This window comes from Phalangium opilio, unplaced genomic scaffold (assembly GCF_054372755.1).
Source record: "Phalangium opilio isolate 3A_F unplaced genomic scaffold, DU_Popi_V2 ptg000013l_1, whole genome shotgun sequence".
NCBI classification, from domain to species: domain Eukaryota; kingdom Metazoa; phylum Arthropoda; class Arachnida; order Opiliones; family Phalangiidae; genus Phalangium; species Phalangium opilio.
In genome coordinates this window covers 5,142,261-5,160,477 of record NW_028324148.1, presented here as the reverse complement: position 1 = coordinate 5,160,477, position 18,217 = coordinate 5,142,261, and the positions used below count along the sequence as shown (strand labels likewise).

Genomic DNA, 18,217 nt, shown 5'->3' with positions numbered 1-18,217 from the left:
CAATAAACTTATGGTATTATGAATATCTTTGAGGAAAATGTGAGCTTTATTTTAATGATCAGTTCTACAAAGTGGCACTATTTCTATCAATTTACACAATATGAAACTCTAAATACTTTTATTGGCATCACGTTAAGCATTTCGTGTACGTAAAATTCGATTATCAAGTGTTTACCATAAGGGACTACTATTTTACATTCAAAATTAAAAGTACATAATCTTGCTGTCAAAGGTTTTAACTATATAATGTTTCAAAAATATTAAATATATTTGTGAAATTATATAAATTGGTGATTCAGCGTGAATATTTTTTTATTTGAACTACTCTCTTATCATAGACCGTTTCTGAAACAGAGAAGCTAACAGAAGGAAGCGAGGCCGCCATTTGGGGTATTCTTCCTCGCATCGAGAACCAACGCCAGACGGAGCCTGAGCTCACTACACGCAAGAGGCTAGCCAACTCGAACTGCCTCTTGCGGTGCTTCTGGCCAAGAGGAAGAATACCCGAATGGCGGCCTCGCCCCTTGTGTTGGTTTCTCTGTACATTAATTCCGAAAAGGTTTATTTGCCAATTCGTAATATCCTTTTTATCCGCGTTTATTTCATTTCATTTGAAATCACTCCGCTGTTTTCATATTTTTGAATTAGAAAAGATTTGAAAATTTCGAAATGCATTCGACCAGAATTGCAAAAACGCACAATACGATCCCATAAAGGTACACGGTGAAAATCGTCGACAGAAATCTCAGGCTCAGTTCATTTGCGTCTTGTAGTTGTTCTTTTTCCGTATGAAGAACTTTTCGGTGATGAAATAATGTCTTTCTAATTCTGGGTTCAAATTGTCGCGTTTCCATTATTCGTCCAAGGCTGTCAACAAGTCAATGGTTGTTAGAAATTATGGTTAGACGCGATTTACTATTGTTAAGCTGACCTAATTCATCAAACTAATAATTCTATGAACCCTTGATTAAAACTAGGGGTGTGCGAGCATTGATTTTTGGTTTTCAAGCCAAATCAGATTCTTGAAATATTCCGGATTCAAGCATCAAGCCGAGTCTTGAAGGTGATGTCGAGTACTCAAGCCTTTCACTTGTTAAACTTATTTATTCGAGTAATTACCGAGCTTTAACATTTCTATTCGAGCCTTAATTTTTAATTAAAATTTAGTAACATGGGAAGAGGAAACTATTAAAGTGGGAAAAAATATATACGTTGCTTCGTGATCTGCCAAACGAATCAAGGTATAAGAATGTAGCCAAGCTAAAACTAATTCCTAGATTGCCTATATATAAAGCATCATAAATGGTACAGTGTCTTTTTCGCGAGCTGTACTCCCTTTAAAATGAACATAAGAGCTCTCAAAAGAGATTGAAGATTGACTTAGAGTCAAATTTGAGCATAGAGAGAGCTTTTTTAATACTCATTATCGCCTTCGAGAATTTAAAATTTGGGATTCGAGCCTCAAGCTCAGGCCTAATTTTAGAAAAAAATTTCTTGAGCTTACATATAGTTTAGATTTTCAATGACATTTGCCGGCAGTTTCTTGTTGAATATCATGTGCAAATTAACCATTTCATAAACGCTTTCTCCTACGTGTAATAACCTTTTATTTTCAGATAAGTGCACACCAAGCGCCCCGATTAAGGTGTCAATGAGCTGGGTTTCGAAAAATAGCAAAGCCGTTCCTTTATAAAATTTCACAACAAACTTGCTGTCGGGACGCGAAACATAGTGCCCGTTTAAAGCCACTCTCTCTCGAAGCTTGGTATACATTGAATCTGACGCCTGAAATAAATCAATGAATGAAATGTGCAATTAGTCTTTCTCGTACTTCGTTTTCGCTACTCTTAATGAACATACTTCTATCAAAACCTTAAATCTTGGACCAATGAAATAGGGTTCCAATTTGGGTTTTTTCAGCATATCTTCTATAGAGTTAACAGGATCAAAACGCGAAATGACCATTTCTAACTTCATGGAACTATAATAGCACCAAATTAGTACAAACGACGCCAGAGTCCACGATCCAATCAAAATCCTCGTTGGTAATCTTCGTCCCAAAACAGATAAATCAGCTAAAGTCACGATATTAAAGTCAGTCATTTAATTCAATGTTACATTGACAATAAAATTTAACAACAAAGTTTCTTGCGGTTTTAATTATTTTACGAAGCCTTTATTAGTTTAATTGAAGTAGCTATGATACCTTGTGTCGTGCCTGCGCAATTTTTATAACATTTTATAACTGGGCGGGGTTGTGGCTTGTGCATCCTTAGCTTACAGCCACTGACACAGGTAAGCTTATTAACCTCTCCACCACTAATTTGTGGTAATAAGGTTTTTTTTCTTTCGTTGTGCTATTAGAGGAACGTCTCTTCGCTTCATCCTTGCTGGAAACAGAAATCATGATTGCCTTCCTTTATATTTTCGCTTAAATTTAATCAATCTCTAATTAGAATTTTAATTTGATTTGCCTGTATTTAAAACTTTCTATTTGTCTAAATTTTGTGAACTTTTTTTCATTATATTTGAATTTCTTCATTCTCAGTGCTGTACACTTTAAGTTTAAAGTGATTCACAGGTTTTTCTTGGGTATAGTAGAGGAGACTTGAACCAGGAATGCAGAAATGGTCAGTCTCTAGGTACGTCAAGCCTTTCGCTTTAGCCCAAAATTATGTCCTTAGATGGAGTTTTAAAATTATTAGCTGGGCATTACTGACCGATAAGCATGGACCGTGTATTTCAATACCTAAGAGCAAAAATTCACCCACAAAGAACCCGCAATGTCACTATTTAGCTACATCTTATATTGTACATCTACGATGAGGCTCTTAGTTTGACCTGCCCTGTTGTTGTTGTAGAAGTAGCACAGTAGCGACTTTGGCAGTGTAAAATTTATCGTTCGTCAATTGAAGGGAAAGTGAAAGGGAATTATGATGGTAAGGTTAAAATTCCTCTCACCCGACAACAATACGATTTCACGCTTTCAATACCGCTCCCCTATTTCAACATTCAAAGAAATCGAAGAAAATTTTGAAAGCAAAAGCAAGTATTTACGGACGTTATTTTTAGAATGGTCTTAAGACACCAGGATATAACAATTATTGGGTGTTTTACCGAATTCTTTCTCTTTCAAACGCTTTTTGCCAATAGTTTACGTTAGAAATTTATAAGATGCGAAAATTATGCGTCGGCATAAGTCTATGTTGTAAATTTAAACTTTCTGTACATGCAAAGTACGTCATCATTTTAGCACTGTTAAAGGTAACTCTATCATCTAGCGATTAATCACTAAAATTTTCTGTTATTCTATTAAGGGTTACTTGTGTGTAATCATTTTGGCTTTGTTAAAGCTAACGCCTTGTTTTTAGAATGCTCTTACAGGTAATCACTTTAGCTAGGAGGATATAGGGGTGAAGGAGTGTTCGACTGCCCGTTCTTAGAGCTGAGGTTTCGGCCTCTCCGACGGAGATTCGTGCAGGCGCACCTAGTTACATTGACTACGCGCATCACGTGACCACGCAAATCCAGTTATAAAAATAGCGGGTTTTTCATGCTAGCTTAGGCCTTTGAAGCAACGCCGCATATATTACGTGTTCACTGCACATGTAGAGATATTTTTTAAATTCATCGGGCGTTAGTTCGACCTTCCCACAGGCTTTAATCCTCCTTAAACATGTATCTAGTAGAGTTTTTGGTGTTGGGAAAGGGTAACAAACCGTTACCTTTACTTCAGTTTTATCTAAGAACCATAATTTAATATTAATAAAAAATAAAATAATGATAAATGTTCCGTTAAAGCACTAAAAAATGCAGCGTCTTTAACAAAAATTAACACAAACAAACAGACGACGCCCGATGACGATGAGCGCGGAACAAGGTGCGCGGCTAAGAATCTCCCAGAACGGACGATAATCTGTAAGCGCGTTTCAATGGGAAAACGGGCAGTCGAAGACTCCTTCACCCCTATATCCTCCTAGATTTTAGTAATGTTAAGGGTAGCGCATCGAGGGGCTACTCACTCAAAATTTCTCTTTGTGTCGCACTATTACAAAAACGAATAAAGAGGGGGATACGGTTCCCATAGAACTTTGGGTAGACTAGCGGAAAAATTCAAACATTGTCTTATCGAAATCTTTCCTTAATTTTACGAAAGACAAGTACTTAGCGCTACCAAATCCCAATTTTCACATCGGACCGGTCAGCGTTATCGGTAATATTCGCCTTGGAAGATGCGCATTCAATGTTAAAAGATAGGGAAGATTCTAAGAAGGTTGTTTTCGACCTTACAGAGCTCGACTGTAAACATTCCTAACCGGTCAATTATTAGGCCGACGTATGATTCCGCTCTCCTTGTTTTAAAATCACTCATGACCACATCCCGCACGTCGTCTTCTGTAAGTACCGGGAAATCGTCGAGCTGGATATCGTTCAGTTTCTTTCATTTGGTAGGTTTTCTAGAAAGTCCGTCCACTAAAAGTCTAGCTGTAGCGATGGAACCATCGCTGCAAGGGGCTCTCTGGAAGCTTTTATACTACCATAACCCCTGTATAGAATGAAAATATTTCCATTTGGTTGCTTTACTCCCAATGAAGATGATAAAAAAACAACACACTATCCTTAAGTAATAGGTTCATTTTTATTAAGTACAGTGGTTAACAGACTCATATTACATCTGGTAAGTCTTCATCCATTTGCAGGTTTTCTAGTTCTGTTGCGTCTTCGCAAATAAGACGCGCAGCAGATTGGGGCCACGTACCGTTTTGTTCGTGTCTGCGGTAGCCCAAGTACCAAATTACACTACTTACGTGGGCACATGTGCCCACCGTTAGTGCCCCACCCTTGCATTTACAATACCACCGCTGAATGGCGTTCATTCCAACACCATTAGGAGTATATTGTATAAATGCCTGATGTTCGGTAGATTTGGAAAACTGGCCAGGTACTTTAACCCTAAGAAGGTTGTTTTCGACCTTACAGAGCTCGACTGTAAAGGTTCCTAACCGGTCAATTATTAGGCCGACGTATGATTCCGCTCTCCTTGTTTTAAAATCACTCATGACCACATCCCGCACGTCGTCTTCTCTAAGTACCGGGAAATCGTCGAGCTGGATATCGTTCAGTTTCTTCCATTTGGTAGGTTTTCTAGAAAGTCCGTCTCGTTCCACTCTCTCCTTTAGTTCATTTATTTGACCTTTTGACGCTTCCATTCTTTGGACGGTGGCTTCCCAATTGCCTTTGTGCAGCAAATCAGGATGGAAGGCGTTTAGTAGTGCCGCCGATATTCTAAGAAAATCCTTGAGGTACAACAACAGACCTGATGGTATGCGGTGTTGCAATAGAGCAAAGACAGCTTGAAGGTGACCATTGCGCACCTAGAGCTCGGCATTTTCGATCAATTATCCACTTTATTTTATCTTTATCCATACCCGAAAATTATCCACAGAACTTACATGTTAAATCGTATTATAATCCACAAATTTGTTTATAAATAATCGGTTATCCACCAATTTGTGGATAATTGATCGAAAATGCAGAGCTCTATGCGCACCTCAACCGGCCATCGTAGGTACGTTACCATTCTAGAACGGTTAACCTCAGAGGGTTCCACTTGTTTGCTACCCTTTGGTAGGAACGACGGCATTTGGAGTTCCAAACCTAAGTCTTGAAGTAGACCGTCAGAATCCCGAAAACCGCGGTCAGCCAGCAAAACATCGTTTCTTTTCAACAATGTCTTCAGGTCCTGTTTCGTTTTTAGGGCATGGTTTAATATTCTGGCATCGTTGTTTTTCCCGTTGGAATAGTATGGGCCAAGTACATCTATAATGTACCCTGTTGTGGTTACCATTAGCATATTCTTGAGGATATGTTGGCCTTTGTGGATGCAAAATGACTTTTGTAATACCGTGTAGTCGCTAGACCTTTCAACGCGAATGTACGTCCCATCCACTATAACTATAAGACAATCGTCCCTTGAGTTTGCAAATAGTCTTTGAGCTGCCGGTGATTGGTGATTAGCAATTAAATGTTCTCGTTTAAGATTATCTGCTCCAAGATGTTGAGGGACGAACGAAGTAATCATGGCCAATGTAACAGACTTTACTACATCAGACACGTTTTTCTCTGTAATGTGGAACAGTGACGCCAAAAACGGGTTTGAGAGTCCCATTCTGAGTTTCATAAGTAAGATACACAACGCTGTTTGTGTTGACCGAATTTCGCTGTTCCGTAACATAGAAACAATACAGTCATGCACAATGCCAAAATCGTGCATATTCAGTGATGTTAGAACTTTGCAGTCTTGATCGTTGGTAATTAACGTTTTGAACGTCGTCTTCCGTTGTTCTTTGTGGGTGGTGTGAGGGGTCTTATATTGTATAAAGAAAGATATCTTAAAAAACATCGACCGTCTTATGCCTACAACCCTCAAACCACCCACACAAAAGGAAAGATTGAAACAAACCTCTTTTTATCGGTATTAATTACACGTGTCCTTTCATCATTCTTGTTAATATTTCGACGCCGTTTGGAAACAATGTACTTTTTACTGGTTTGCAGGAAACAAAGGTCGGTCACCCATTTTAATCGATCTTTCTTTATACAATATAAGATTATAAGTTTATATTACAAAGTGACGGTGAAATAAAACAAAGGTGTTAGAATTTATTAGTTTTCGACATCGTGTTGTGGCACTATGCCTTCGCAAAAGTGTTACGCTTGTAACCGTAAAATAAATAACAGTACCAGTCGTATCATATCAAGGCGTCGTTTAGCGTCGTACCTTCGTCGAAGACGACAAGAAAATGGTTATCCGCCCTTAATTGAGAATGCCTTGGGAAAACGTGCTTGCATGACATGCACGTTGTCTTATACTTCAAGTACTAATGTTCCAATGACGCGTACAACTTCAAGCAGCGAATCAGAAGGGTCTATTGTCGTGAACTCAACATGCGTCACACTCAAGGTTAAGACTTTGAAACTGCAAACAACAACTTGCATTGTGTGCGCCAGTTCTACTCGTACTCGAGTGAAGTTGGACGTGCGATTGGACATTTGCGTGAATCGCGGTATATTTGTTCCCAAAGAAAGCCGTATGTGTCAGAACCACCTCGGAGATAATAATTTGCTTCCCAACGACATAACAGACGCGATTACACCACATTGTACGCAAGCAAACTTAAACGCGACTGAGATTGAGGAACTACTTCATGGCTTAACGGAAATTGTCAAAGAACAACGGAAGACGACGTTCAAAACGTTAATTACCAACGATCAAGACCGCAAAGTTCTAACATCACTGAATATGCACGATTTTGGCATTGTACATGACTGTATTGTTTCGAAATTCGGTCAACACTTATGAAACTCAGAATGGGACTCTCAAACCCGTTTTTGGCGTCACTGTTCCACATTACAGAGAAAAACGTGTTTGATGTAGTAAAGTCTGTTACATCGGCCATGATTACTTCGTTCGTCCCTCAACATCTTGGAGCAGATAATCTTAAACGAGAACATTTAATTGCTAATCACCAATCACCGGCAGCTCAAAGACTATTTGCAAACTCAAGGGACGATTGTCTTATTGTTATAGTGGATGGGACGTACATTCGCGTTGAAAGGTCTAGCGACTACACGGTATTACAAAAGTCATTTTGCATCCACAAAGGCCAACATATCCTCAAGAATATGCTAATGATAACCACAACAGGGTACATTATAGATGTACTTGGCCCATACTATTCCAACGGGAAAAACAACGACGCCAGAATATTAAACCATGCCCTAAAAACGAAACAGGACCTGAAGACATTGTTGAAAAGAAACGATGTTGTGCTGGCTGACCGCGGTTTTCGGGATTCTGACGGTCTACTTCAAGACTTAGGTTTGGAACTCCAAATGCCGTCGTTCCTACCAAAGGGTAGCAAAAAAGTGGAACCCTCTGAGGTTAACCGTTCTAGAATAATAATAATAATAATAATAATAATAATAGTGTTTATTACGTGCAAATAAACGGTACATGTATATGACCTACAAGTATTTACAGGGGGATAAGGTAATAAGTTAGGGGTGAAGGGTATATTTTAGAATAATTATTTAGAAATAATGTAAGAATATGTCATAGGATAAAATATAAACATAAGATAAAAATATAAACATACGATAAAAATAAGTTAAAAATATAAGTCGGAATATGAAAATACATAAGAATAAATGTCGCGAGGTAAAAACAGAAGTTCTAAGATAAAAATTAGAGTTATAGGGTTATACAGGGTGTTTCGGAGAAGTCTGGCACAAATTAACAGGCGTGTTCTTCGGGTCAAAAGAAGTCAAAAATGTTCTATGAACTTTTGGGTGAAAGCCCCCCGTTTCAGAGTTATGTACTCTCCAAAGTTGGCCTTAAAACAATGGAATTTTGCCGATATGTGGAACTGGTATTATGCCTTTGGACAAATTGTTTTCTAATTTACCATAAGCTTATGTACGAAGAAATTAACAGCTAGTGAAGTGGTTTAAAGGGCCGCTAACATTATTCGTTCTCGTATTAATAACGTTTTTACAAAAATATTAATCCCAAACAAATTTATTGCACCTTAAACGCCAGTTACTTGTTTAATTAGACTTTTTGTTTTATGTTCCTTCGGTTACAAAACATCAGCATTTACAAAAATTGTTCAAAATGACCTCCTTCAACGTTTAAGCAAACTTGCGCGCGTCTTTTAAACGACTCGCGAACACGTTCGAAGATTCCTGGCGTGTTGCGGATGTTATCACACCCATCAATTATTCTTGGTCTTAAGTCCTGGACATCTCGAACTTCACTACGGTACACCAAGTCTTTCAAATGGCCCCACAGGAAAAAATCACATGGGTTGAGATCCGGCGATCTTGCTGGCCAATCAATAGCTCCGCCTCGACCTATCCACCTCAAAGGGAATTCGACATCAAGATGCTGTCTTACTCGAAGGCTAAAGTGTGGCGGTGCCCCATCGTGCATGAACCACATTCTTTGTCGGAGGTCCAACGGTACGTCTTCGAGAAGGTCTGGTAAATTGTCCTGCAAAAATCTCAAGTATGCCTCCCCATTTAACCTTGGTTGCATAAAAAAGGGTCCAATTAACCAATCGCCTACAATTCCGCACCACACGTTCAAACTAAACTGCACCTGATGTGCCCTTACGCGTGTCGCGTGTGGGTTTCTTTGGCTCCACTCGTGCTGGTTGTGCAAATTAATTACACCGCCACGCGAAAAATTGGCTTCGTCAGAGACCAGCAAAATACGTGGAAAGTCCAAGTCTATTACTTGTGCCAAAAACCACTGGCAGAAAGCTACTCTTCTTGGACAGTCACCTTCGTTTAAAGCTTGTACTTTTTGTAAATGGTATGGGTGGAACTGGTGTCCACGAAGGATTTTCCAAACGAGTACATGATTTACACCTAATTGGCGGCCAATGATCCTGGTGCTGGTTGTAGGATCTTCCTCAAAAATAGTTAGTACATTGTCTTCAATGTCCTCGGGTACAATCTGCGGGCGAACTTCAGGGCCTGACGGTTGTAGCTTACCGGTTTCTCTCAAACGTCTGTCAACAGCACTAAACGTTTGCCGATTCGGAACTTGTCGTTCAGGAAAGTGCTCCTGGTACAAGCGCCGAGCTTCAACCCCATTGCCTTGAGCCAATCCGTACATCAGATGCATATCTGAATACTCTGCATTCGTGAAGTAGACCATTATTTGTTTTAGAGAAGCTACCAAATTCGCATTTAAAAAGTAAAGCACATTAAATTCGATTTTCCTTTACTCAAGCTTAAGTAGTTGTGATTCTTAAAAAAACATTCCGATTGTTTTATCCAACGCAGCGTAATTTGTTTTTTAATTTCACTACTTAAGCTTGAGTAAAGGTCAATCGAATTTAATGTGCTTTACTTTTTAAATGCGAATTTGGTAGCTTCTCTAAAACAAATAATGGTCTACTTCACGAATGCAGAGTATTCAGATATGCATCTGATGTACGGATTGGCTCAAGGCAATGGGGTTGAAGCTCGGCGCTTGTACCAGGAGCACTTTCCTGAACGACAAGTCCCGAATCGGCAAACGTTTAGTGCTGTTGACAGACGTTTGAGAGAAACCGGTAAGCTACAACCGTCAGGCCCTGAAGTTCGCCCGCAGATTGTACCCGAGGACATTGAAGACAATGTACTAACTATTTTTGAGGAAGATCCTACAACCAGCACCAGGATCATTGGCCGCCAATTAGGTGTAAATCATGTACTCGTTTGGAAAATCCCTCGTGGACACCAGTTCCACCCATACCATTTACAAAAAGTACAAGCTTTAAACGAAGGTGACTGTCCAAGAAGAGTAGCTTTCTGCCAGTGGTTTTTGGCACAAGTAATAGACTTGGACTTTCCACGTATTTTGCTGGTCTCTGACGAAGCCAATTTTTCGCGTGGCGGTGTAATTAATTTGCACAACCAGCACGAGTGGAGCCAAAGAAACCCACACGCGACACGCGTAAGGGCACATCAGGTGCAGTTTAGTTTGAACGTGTGGTGCGGAATTGTAGGCGATTGGTTAATTGGACCCTTTTTTATGCAACCAAGGTTAAATGGGGAGGCATACTTGAGATTTTTGCAGGACAATTTACCAGACCTTCTCGAAGACGTACCGTTGGACCTCCGACAAAGAATGTGGTTCATGCACGATGGGGCACCGCCACACTTTAGCCTTCGAGTAAGACAGCATCTTGATGTCGAATTCCCTTTGAGGTGGATAGGTCGAGGCGGAGCTATTGATTGGCCAGCAAGATCGCCGGATCTCAACCCATGTGATTTTTTCCTGTGGGGCCATTTGAAAGACTTGGTGTACCGTAGTGAAGTTCGAGATGTCCAGGACTTAAGACAAAGAATAATTGATGGGTGTGATAACATCCGCAACACGCCAGGAATCTTCGAACGTGTTCGCGAGTCGTTTAAAAGACGCGCGCAAGTTTGCTTAAACGTTGAAGGAGGTCATTTTGAACAATTTTTGTAAATGCTGATGTTTTGTAACCGAAGGAACATAAAACAAAAAGTCTAATTAAACAAGTAACTGGCGTTTAAGGTGCAATAAATTTGTTTGGGATTATTATTTTTGTAAAAACGTTATTAATACGAGAACGAATAATGTTAGCGGCCCTTTAAACCACTTCACTAGCTGTTAATTTCTTCGTACATAAGCTTATGGTAAATTAGAAAACAATTTGTCCAAAGGCATAATACCAGTTCCACATATCGGCAAAATTCCATTGTTTTAAGGCCAACTTTGGAGAGTACATAACTCTGAAACGGGGGGCTTTCACCCAAAAGTTCATAGAACATTTTTGACTTCTTTTGACCCGAAGAACACGCCTGTTAATTTGTGCCAGACTTCTACGAAACACCCTGTATACAAATATCTTTCAGGGAGGGTTTTGCTTTGTCTAAAATGTCTATATGAGATCCATAAATATTATAGTTTTTCATCATTCTGCTCATTGGCTCTAGTGAAGTTATGTTGGGTTTCAATAATCTGTCGCTTCTGTGGCGAGTTTTCAGGTTGGGAGCATGGAACTTGATTTGTTCTAACAACATGGAGCAGTCTATAAAATTTCCATTTAGCTTTTGCAGGAATATGATGTCTAATTTAATTAGGGTTTTACTGATGGTATCTAGTTTAAATTTACTTTGGGTTGTCTTATGTGTATCTTTCGGCAAAAAGTAGTATTTGTAGTAATTCAGGAATTTATTCTGTACCCGTTCTAGTTTGGATAGTTGATATTCACTGCAGCCGCTATAAACCAGGCTTCCAAATATTAATTTTGGTTTGACCAGAGTTAGATAAAGTTTTACAAAGCAAGTTGGTGAATTTATATCTTTTGCAATTTTGAGACTTAGGCCTAGCTTTTGATAACAATCAGCTAAGGTATGTTTAACATGTGCGATAAAATTTAGTTTTTCATCAAATATGACTCCTAAGTCTCTTATGGTTTGGACTCTGATAAGGGTTTCTCCATTTAGTTTATAATTATATGCAATTTTAGATTTTTTTCTAGTAAATGACATTATAAAGGTTTTATCATTATTTATGGGAATATTGTTTTGGGTGCACCAGTTGTTAAGATTAATGAGATCGGCTTCAAGTTTTTCGCAGTCTGAGTCCGTCGATACAGAGTTCCCAAGTTTAGTATCATCGGCAAATTGGAGGATTTTAGAGTGGTTAATAAACGAGGGTGCGTCAGCTGTATAAATATTAAATAATAGTGGGCCAAGGGATGACCCTTGTGGAACGCCACAAGTTACATTGTACGTGACATTTGTTTTTTCCCCATTAATTTTGAGGGTATTTTTACGGTTACTTAAGTAGTTTTTAGTCCACTCAAGCAGTTTACCCGATAATCCATAGTGTTGTAGTTTTTGGATAAGTATCTTGTGGGATACCCGATCGAACGCTTTAGATAGGTCGACATATATAATGTCAACCTGTCCTCTATTTTCCGCAATGGGTGCAATGTATTGCAGTGTGCTTATAAGATTTGTCTCAACGGATCTTCCTTTTACAAAACCGTGTTGGCTTTCCGGAAGATTTACTTTAAACCATGAGTATAGTTTAGCACTCATAATCATATCAAAAAGCATGCTTAAGCTGTTCAGTAGAGAAATTGGTCGATAATTGGAAGGATCTCCTTGATGCCCTTTTTTAAATATTGGTGTTACCAGTGCCTCCTTCCACGCTGAAGGGAAGAGACCTTGCTCCAAAGAGAGATTATATACTCTGGCAAGTATTGGGGACAGAAGATCGCTACAGCCTTTAATAATTATATTGGGGATTCCATCAACACCAGAGGACAACTTGGGTTTTAGTTTCTTGATTGTACTTCTAATCTCATCTTCTGTTATTTTGGTGTTGAAAAATTCCCGTTGAATGCATTTTGGAGAGAATTCGAGGTCGTTTGAAGTGTCATTTGCGATATTGGAGAAAATTTCTCGAAACTCAGTGGCTATTTCAAGGTTATTTATTAGGAGTTTGTCTCCTTTCTTCAGAGTGATATTTTTTTTCTGCTCTTTCGATTTTTTATTTACATAGGTCCAGAATGTTTTTGGGTCCTTTTTTATACTACTGCATATTATTGAGGAATAATCTAGCTTATCGCGTTTTAATAAATCTTTTACGGTTTGCCTGGTATCTTTGTATTTCTGTAGATCATTGGAGTTTTTTGTTCTTTTAAATTTTTTGTGGTAGTATATTTTATTTTTTAGACTCTTAATAAGATCACGGGAGAACCAGTTAGGGTATCTCTTTTTGAGTATGTTTTTCGGTTTGGTATATGTAGGAATACATTCGTTCATGGCCTTTTGTATGTTACCAGTTATAAATTGTGCTGCAAATTCTAGATCGTTAGATGTTTTGATGGGGTCCCAATTAATTGTCTTGATAGTTTTGTAAAGCCTTAGGTAGTCGCCTTTTTTGTAATTAAGGCTGGTAAATACATTTTCGTCTAAATTTTGGTCTTTAAGGCCATTTGTTTCATATTCCACTAAGAAAGTAGGATGAAAGTTATCTATTGGGACTAAGGGATTTGTCACTATATTTGTTCTACATTTATGATTGTTGGTGAGGCAGAGATCAAGTATGTCATTTTTGTAGTTCTTGATTGTGTTTATCTGTTTAAGATTGTTAAGATTTGATAGTTCGAAAATATGTTGAGCTTTTTTCTTAGTATAACAATTACAGTGTTCCAAGCTCCATTGATTCCACTCTACACGTGGAAGATTGAAATCTCCTAGCAGAATGATGTCGCCCTTAAATTTTAGCAAATTATTCTTAAGGGTAATATTCAATAGTTCGTAAGACGTAATGGGTGTCTGTGGTGGGAGGTAGATGCAGCCCAGCAAGAGGTTTTTATATTTGTTAAGTCGAGTTTCAATCCAAACTGCTTCAAAATGGCATTCGAGGTCAGGTCTCCGGACTACCTTAAAGTTGTTCTTTATAGCAATTAAAGTTCCACCACCGCGAAGATGTGACGTACGGTCAGTGCGGAACACGGTGTAATTGTTGGGAAAATAGTCGATACTACAATGGCTATTGTTTAACCAGGTTTCGGTTAGGCATATGATATCTAGATCAGTTTCTATCAGGTTGTCAAAGAATGTATTCGCTTTACTACGTAGGCCTCTTGTGTTCTGGTAGTATATATTTACTAGCTTATGTTGTCTAGGCATGATCTTCTTCAGAACTGTTACTTATATTTTCAATCCTAACATGGGCTTCTTGATGGTTGCTCTTGTATTTCTGATTTTCATGTAAGGGGCCTCTAAATTCTGTTATTAAACAATTTTCTGGAAAATTTCCGGGATCGCTTAACTGGTCAAATTCCTCGTCACTAGAGGTGACGTAGAATGAGGAGTAGTGACCCTTTATCCGTGTATTCAGACGTATGCATTCTATGGTTTTTAAGTCATTTTCGAATTCTATTGTTTCCTTAAGCTGCTCTGCAGAGGTATCGATCGGTAACCTTGATATAAAGAGGGCTCTTTTTCTAGGGTCTTTTCTCGGTTTAGTAATGCATTTGATTGAGTCCGATTTTTTTGTTCCTGTCTGTATGGGTTGTTTGTCTTTGGGTTTTGTTGTAAATTTTTTAGAACTGATCGGTATTTGTTTAAGGTTTTGGTTAATTAAACTAGAAAATTCTCGGGGATTGCTTGCACAAGGATTAATATTTCCCAAATTCTGTCCCATTGGTATATTAATTGTACTAAGATGTGATGGTACGTTTCGAATACTAGCGTTTCTATTAAGAAAATCTACGTTTTGTCTTGTTATAAGAGCATTTTGTGCCTTAAGGTCTTTGACTTCTTTCTGAAGTTCCGTAACAGTTTCTACTAATAACGAGAGAGAGGTCAAAACATTGTCCATGATGCTATCTTTAGTTCTATATAGGCTGTTTGTTTTAAAGAATTCGTTTAAACTACTCATAAGATCGTTAGAGGTGTATCTATCTAAATGGTAACGTACCTACGATGGCCGGTTGAGGTGCGCAATGGTCACCTTCAAGCTGTCTTTGCTCTATTGCAACACCGCATACCATCAGGTCTGTTGTTGTACCTCAAGGATTTTCTTAGAATAGCGGCGGCACTACTAAACGCCTTCCATCCTGATTTGCTGCACAAAGGCAATTGGGAAGCCACCGTCCAAAGAATGGAAGCGTCAAAAGGTCAAATAAATGAACTAAAGGAGAGAGTGGAACGAGACGGACTTTCTAGAAAACCTACCAAATGGAAGAAACTGAACGATATCCAGCTCGACGATTTCCCGGTACTTAGAGAAGACGACGTGCGGGATGTGGTCATGAGTGATTTTAAAACAAGGAGAGCGGAATCATACGTCGGCCTAATAATTGACCGGTTAGGAACCTTTACAGTCGAGCTCTGTAAGGTCGAAAACAACCTTCTTAGGGTTAAAGTACCTGGCCAGTTTTCCAAATCTACCGAACATCAGGCATTTATACAATATACTCCTAATGGTGTTGGAATGAACGCCATTCAGCGGTGGTATTGTAAATGCAAGGGTGGGGCGCTAACGGTGGGCACATGTGCCCACGTAAGTAGTGTAATTTGGTACTTGGGCTACCGCAGACACGAACAAAACGGTACGTGGCCCCAATCTGCTGCGCGTCTTATTTGCGAAGACGCAACAGAACTTGAAAACCTGCAAATGGATGAAGACTTACCAGATGTAATATGAGTCTGTTAACCACTGTACTTAATAAAAATGAACCTATTACTTAAGGATAGTGTGTTGTTTTTTTTTATCATCTTCATTGGGAGTAAAGCAACCAAATGGAAATATTTTCATTCTATACAGGGGTTTTGGTAGTATAAAAGCTTCCAGAGAGCCCCTTGCAGCGATGGTTCCATCGCTACAGCTAGACTTTTAGTGGAGCACCCCACCAGGCGTTGTTGTCTACAAATAGTCTATTTATTCCAGGAAACGTAGCCTTCTTTATCCTTCTGTTACATCAATACTATTAGTTCCTACAAAACCAAACTTTCAGAATATTTTAAGCATGTGTTGAGGTAGCTTTGCGCCGAGATTTATATAAGTCAGTGGGGGGTAAGGCATTAAAGAGCACCACTAAACCTATGAATCTTCCCTATCTTTTAACATTGAATGCGCATCTTCCAAGGCGAATATTACCGATAACGCTGACCTGTCCGATGTGAAAATTGGGATTTGGTAGCGCTAAGTACTTGTCTTTCGTAAAATTAAGGAAAGATTTCGATAAGACAATGTTTGAATTTTTCTGCTAGTCTACCCAAAGTTCTATGGGAACCGTATCCCCCTCTTTATTGAAATAAGGATTACGGGTAATCATTTTAGCACAGTTAAAAGAAAGGCATATTTTATGTACGCCTGTCAAGTACGGTACGATGTGGCTTCTATTACGAGCCCAGCCCTTGGGTCGTCTTGTTAATCTCCCAAATTACCTCTCTGTACCATCGGTGAGACCCTTTCTCAAGACCAATGTTACAATGTAAACTAAATAAGTTTTATATCTGAATAATTAAAGCTAATTTCGTTGTTGATTCCATCTTGTTTCTGCGTACATACTTGTGCAAATAAGCACTTTGACTGAACAACATAAGGATTTAACCAATTGCTTAAAATTAATTAAAGACCTTTAGACTTTTCAAGTCGTTTTTAAAAAATCTACCCCACTGTTCTCCCGCTTAAGCACATGCTTAACATTTAATGCCGATGTTATATATTCCTACTGCAGATCCGTCCTTAAGCATTTTAAGCTTGTGGTAATATCAAGATCTCTTTCAAGTAAAGAGAGAACGTGCGAGTCAGTTTAATCCGCTTCCATGAAGTCAGAGTTAACTTTTTTTTTCTGGGAGGGGCCTAGTTTAAGTCGGTTTAGCCATAGCCCACTCGCTCCGCGCTGCTCGCGCTATAGCTATAGCGAGAGCAGCTTGCGTCGTGACGCGCGTGATCGAGTGGGGTATGGTTTAGCGCGCCACCTACTAACCGGAAATTACTGAATAAAATGTTAAATGGACGCGGCCAGTAGCGACTCGAGAGTCGGCCTAGGCAAGAAAGAAACTATTGACAACAATGTTAAGTATTAGTATACGATTCAGATTAATAACATCGGATCGGCCTTAAATATATTTTTTATCAATCGGGGTAGGGACAGATAAAAATAACGTGGTATTATATTAAAATATGGCTATTTACCTGAAGTTCCAAACGTAAGCCTTGGTTTTTCTGGCACTTAAGGAAAATAATAGTGGCCTTTTCTTGTTATAATAATCGAATAACTATTGTCTATTTTACTATTTACTATTCGGTCTATATTTAAATCGACATAACCAGCACTATCAACTGTTGCTCTAATAAACATTTCTACTAATTCAGTCTCCCTCACATCGAGATCGAGAACGACAATTTCGATAAATAATGAATGGATAGTCCACCAGGCGGTGTTAGTGTATCGATAAAATGGCGGTAATTTTTTTTAGGGAGGGGCCTAGGTAGTACTTGATGGTAGCGAAGATGAAGGTAAACTCGAACGTTTTCTCTTTACGTGAATGAGATCTTGGTAATATTTAACAGCTTCTTGATTAATTCTTGGTAAAATATGAATAATACTTAACAATTTGAAACGAGATGGAGCAAGAATATCCAAACCGTCCTAAATGAAATAGAGAAATTTATCTCGCTCTTTGTCAACCTGGATCTTCGAGTAATGCAAAGATACGTGACGGATACAACCACAATGGCCACTATGGTAAGGGAAAAAATTACTGAATCCAATATTAGAAGTTGCATGGGTTCACTTGTTGAAGAATCTGCATCACGAGGTAATGTACTGAGTATTACTTGGCCTGATTGATATACAAGAGGGGAAACATGAAAAAGATATGGAACATGTGGTTTCGCGGTAATGAACATCACATCAGTATCCAATATCTGAAAAAAAAACACGTTTTGGGCTCGAATATACAATTTTTTTAACAAAAGCACTGTAAGTAAAGGAAAAATGGGAATCCATTGTGCTCTTTCGTGTGTGAAATTTGAAACAAACAAAAGTTGTGGGAGATACATGTACGATTAAGCTTCGTGGTGCTTTGAATGAAAGCGTGTTTGCAAATGAAACAGTATTTCACGCGAGCAATTTGTTATACGCCAAAAAATTCC

General features: G+C 38.7%; 1 protein-coding gene across 2 annotated transcripts; it reads right to left on the bottom strand.

The window, feature by feature from the left end:
- Positions 1 to 405: 405 nt before the first annotated feature.
- Positions 406 to 17,366, bottom strand: LOC149707915 (uncharacterized). 2 transcript variants are annotated; one of them, XM_089864175.1, is made up of 5 exons: positions 2,750 to 3,310; positions 2,207 to 2,679; positions 1,861 to 2,075; positions 1,505 to 1,785; positions 406 to 867 (listed from the first exon to the last, which is right to left on the bottom strand). In XM_089864175.1, exons 2-5 carry the CDS (start codon positions 2,268 to 2,270, stop codon positions 645 to 647), a joined length of 783 nt encoding a protein of 260 aa, XP_089720301.1. In that variant the 5' UTR covers positions 2,271 to 2,679; positions 2,750 to 3,310; the 3' UTR covers positions 406 to 644. The 2 variants fall into 2 exon arrangements, with proteins under 2 accessions (XP_089720301.1, XP_089720302.1); XM_089864176.1 differs by lacking the exons at positions 2,207 to 2,679; positions 2,750 to 3,310 and adding an exon at positions 17,255 to 17,366 and having other exon boundaries at positions 424 to 867.
- Positions 17,367 to 18,217: the final 851 nt, after the last annotated feature.

Coding starts and splice junctions, on each gene's coding strand:
- LOC149707915 (XM_089864175.1), bottom strand. CDS start 2,270: ATGCACAAGCCACAACCCCGCCCAGTTATAAAATGTTATAAAAATTGC. Junction 1,786..1,860: donor GATTTAAGGTTTTGATAGAA/GTATGTTCATTA, acceptor GATTTATTTCAG/GCGTCAGATTCAATGTATAC. Junction 868..1,504: donor ATTGAAAATCTAAACTATAT/GTAAGCTCAAGA, acceptor ACTTGTTGACAG/CCTTGGACGAATAATGGAAA.